This window comes from Arachis ipaensis, chromosome B06 (assembly GCF_000816755.2).
Source record: "Arachis ipaensis cultivar K30076 chromosome B06, Araip1.1, whole genome shotgun sequence".
Classification (NCBI taxonomy): domain Eukaryota; kingdom Viridiplantae; phylum Streptophyta; class Magnoliopsida; order Fabales; family Fabaceae; genus Arachis; species Arachis ipaensis.
The window spans coordinates 29,742,075-29,743,428 of NC_029790.2; the positions used below are offsets into that span (position 1 = coordinate 29,742,075).

Sequence of the window (1,354 nt, forward strand, 5' to 3'; positions counted from 1 at the left end):
AGAAAAAAAAATTATGAACTAGTCTCTCAATCACTCTAATCGTCTGAAGATTAATATGAGTTTGTAAAAAGCAAGATATACAAACCAAGTTGATTTGAGTCTTAATGTCATCACGAAGTCTCTTCATGGTAACTCCGGTTACAGTCATAGAGTTTCCGACCAACATGCCGGCAACAGGGATGATGTATCTGGGAGTGAAAGGGAACACATTCAATATAACCAGCAAAAACATGGTCACCGATGTTCCGGTCAGTATGGAAGCACCCGCCACATACTTTCCGCGAGGCACGTGTTTCGCTCGCTGCCCCGCTGTATAACCAGCCACTGATACCTGCAGAGGATCCAAATTAAATTCAATTGAATTTCATTTCAAATGAAAACACCACATCTTATATCAATTGCCTAAAAGGAAAAAGAGATTTTAATTAACTTGATGAATTCGAAACTTCTTTATAATTAAAAAATAAAATACTGTGGAACATGAAATTAATAAAAAAAAGTACCATGAAAAGGTATGCTAGAATGATCCATCCAGCATTACCCTGATTGAATATGAACTGCAAAACAAAGCCAATGATAGAGAGCTGAATAAACGCCCTCACAATGGCAACAAACATCTCGGACTCTAGGCCCAGCTTCTGCCAGAAAGACAAGCCCACTGCTAGGCCCACCACTGCGGTTGCTGCCACCGGCTTCACCATGCCCTTCAGGAACTCAATCATCCATGCCCAGTCCATGCCCGTATCCTCCTCCCGCTGAAAAAATGTGTTGTTACTAACAAAGAAAGATTCCATGGCTATGGTGGTGGTTATTGATTGAGATATTATTGGTTGAGATTATAAGGGAAATAGAATATATAAAATAAAATAAAGATCAAAGAAACAGCCTTCCCTTCAATATGCGCTATCTCGTGAAGTCACTACTTATTATACTAGCGTGGCAAACAACATATTTTATTATTTAGTTAAGTCAATTAATAATGACTTGTTAGAAAATAAGTGGATAGATTCTTATTGAATGAATTGTATTTCCAGATCGGGACGTACGTACGAGCAAGGACGGTAAAGGTTATATCAAAGTGGAGTGGGTTATTTGGACGGTTGGGGCCTATCATGTTCAACTTCTATCTAGGGAAGGCACCGTATGCTCAATTGTCCTTTTTCTAAAAACGCTCCACTCATACTATGACAAAACAAATTTTACACCCACTTCACATCACCCTATGGTTTTTTCCACCTTCTGGTTAGCTTAAAAATCAATCAACAAATCAAATTAAATATATTTATATATATGAATTTGTATATACTAGAATCAACCGTTGTAAATTTTTATTTAAAGAAAAATTTTTTTTTTA

General features: G+C 37.0%; 1 protein-coding gene across 1 annotated transcript in view; it reads right to left on the reverse strand.

The window, feature by feature from the left end:
- Nucleotides 1-1,055, reverse strand: part of LOC107648695 (protein ALUMINUM SENSITIVE 3) — a 4,766-nt gene extending 3,711 nt beyond the window's left edge. Inside the window, exons 1-2 of the mRNA XM_016352512.2 lie at nt 504-1,055; nt 86-331 (exon numbers count right to left, since the gene is read on the reverse strand). Coding sequence (XP_016207998.1) covers nt 86-331; nt 504-794 — 537 coding nt within the window. The 5' untranslated portion in view covers nt 795-1,055. The remainder of the gene's footprint in view (nt 1-85; nt 332-503) is intronic.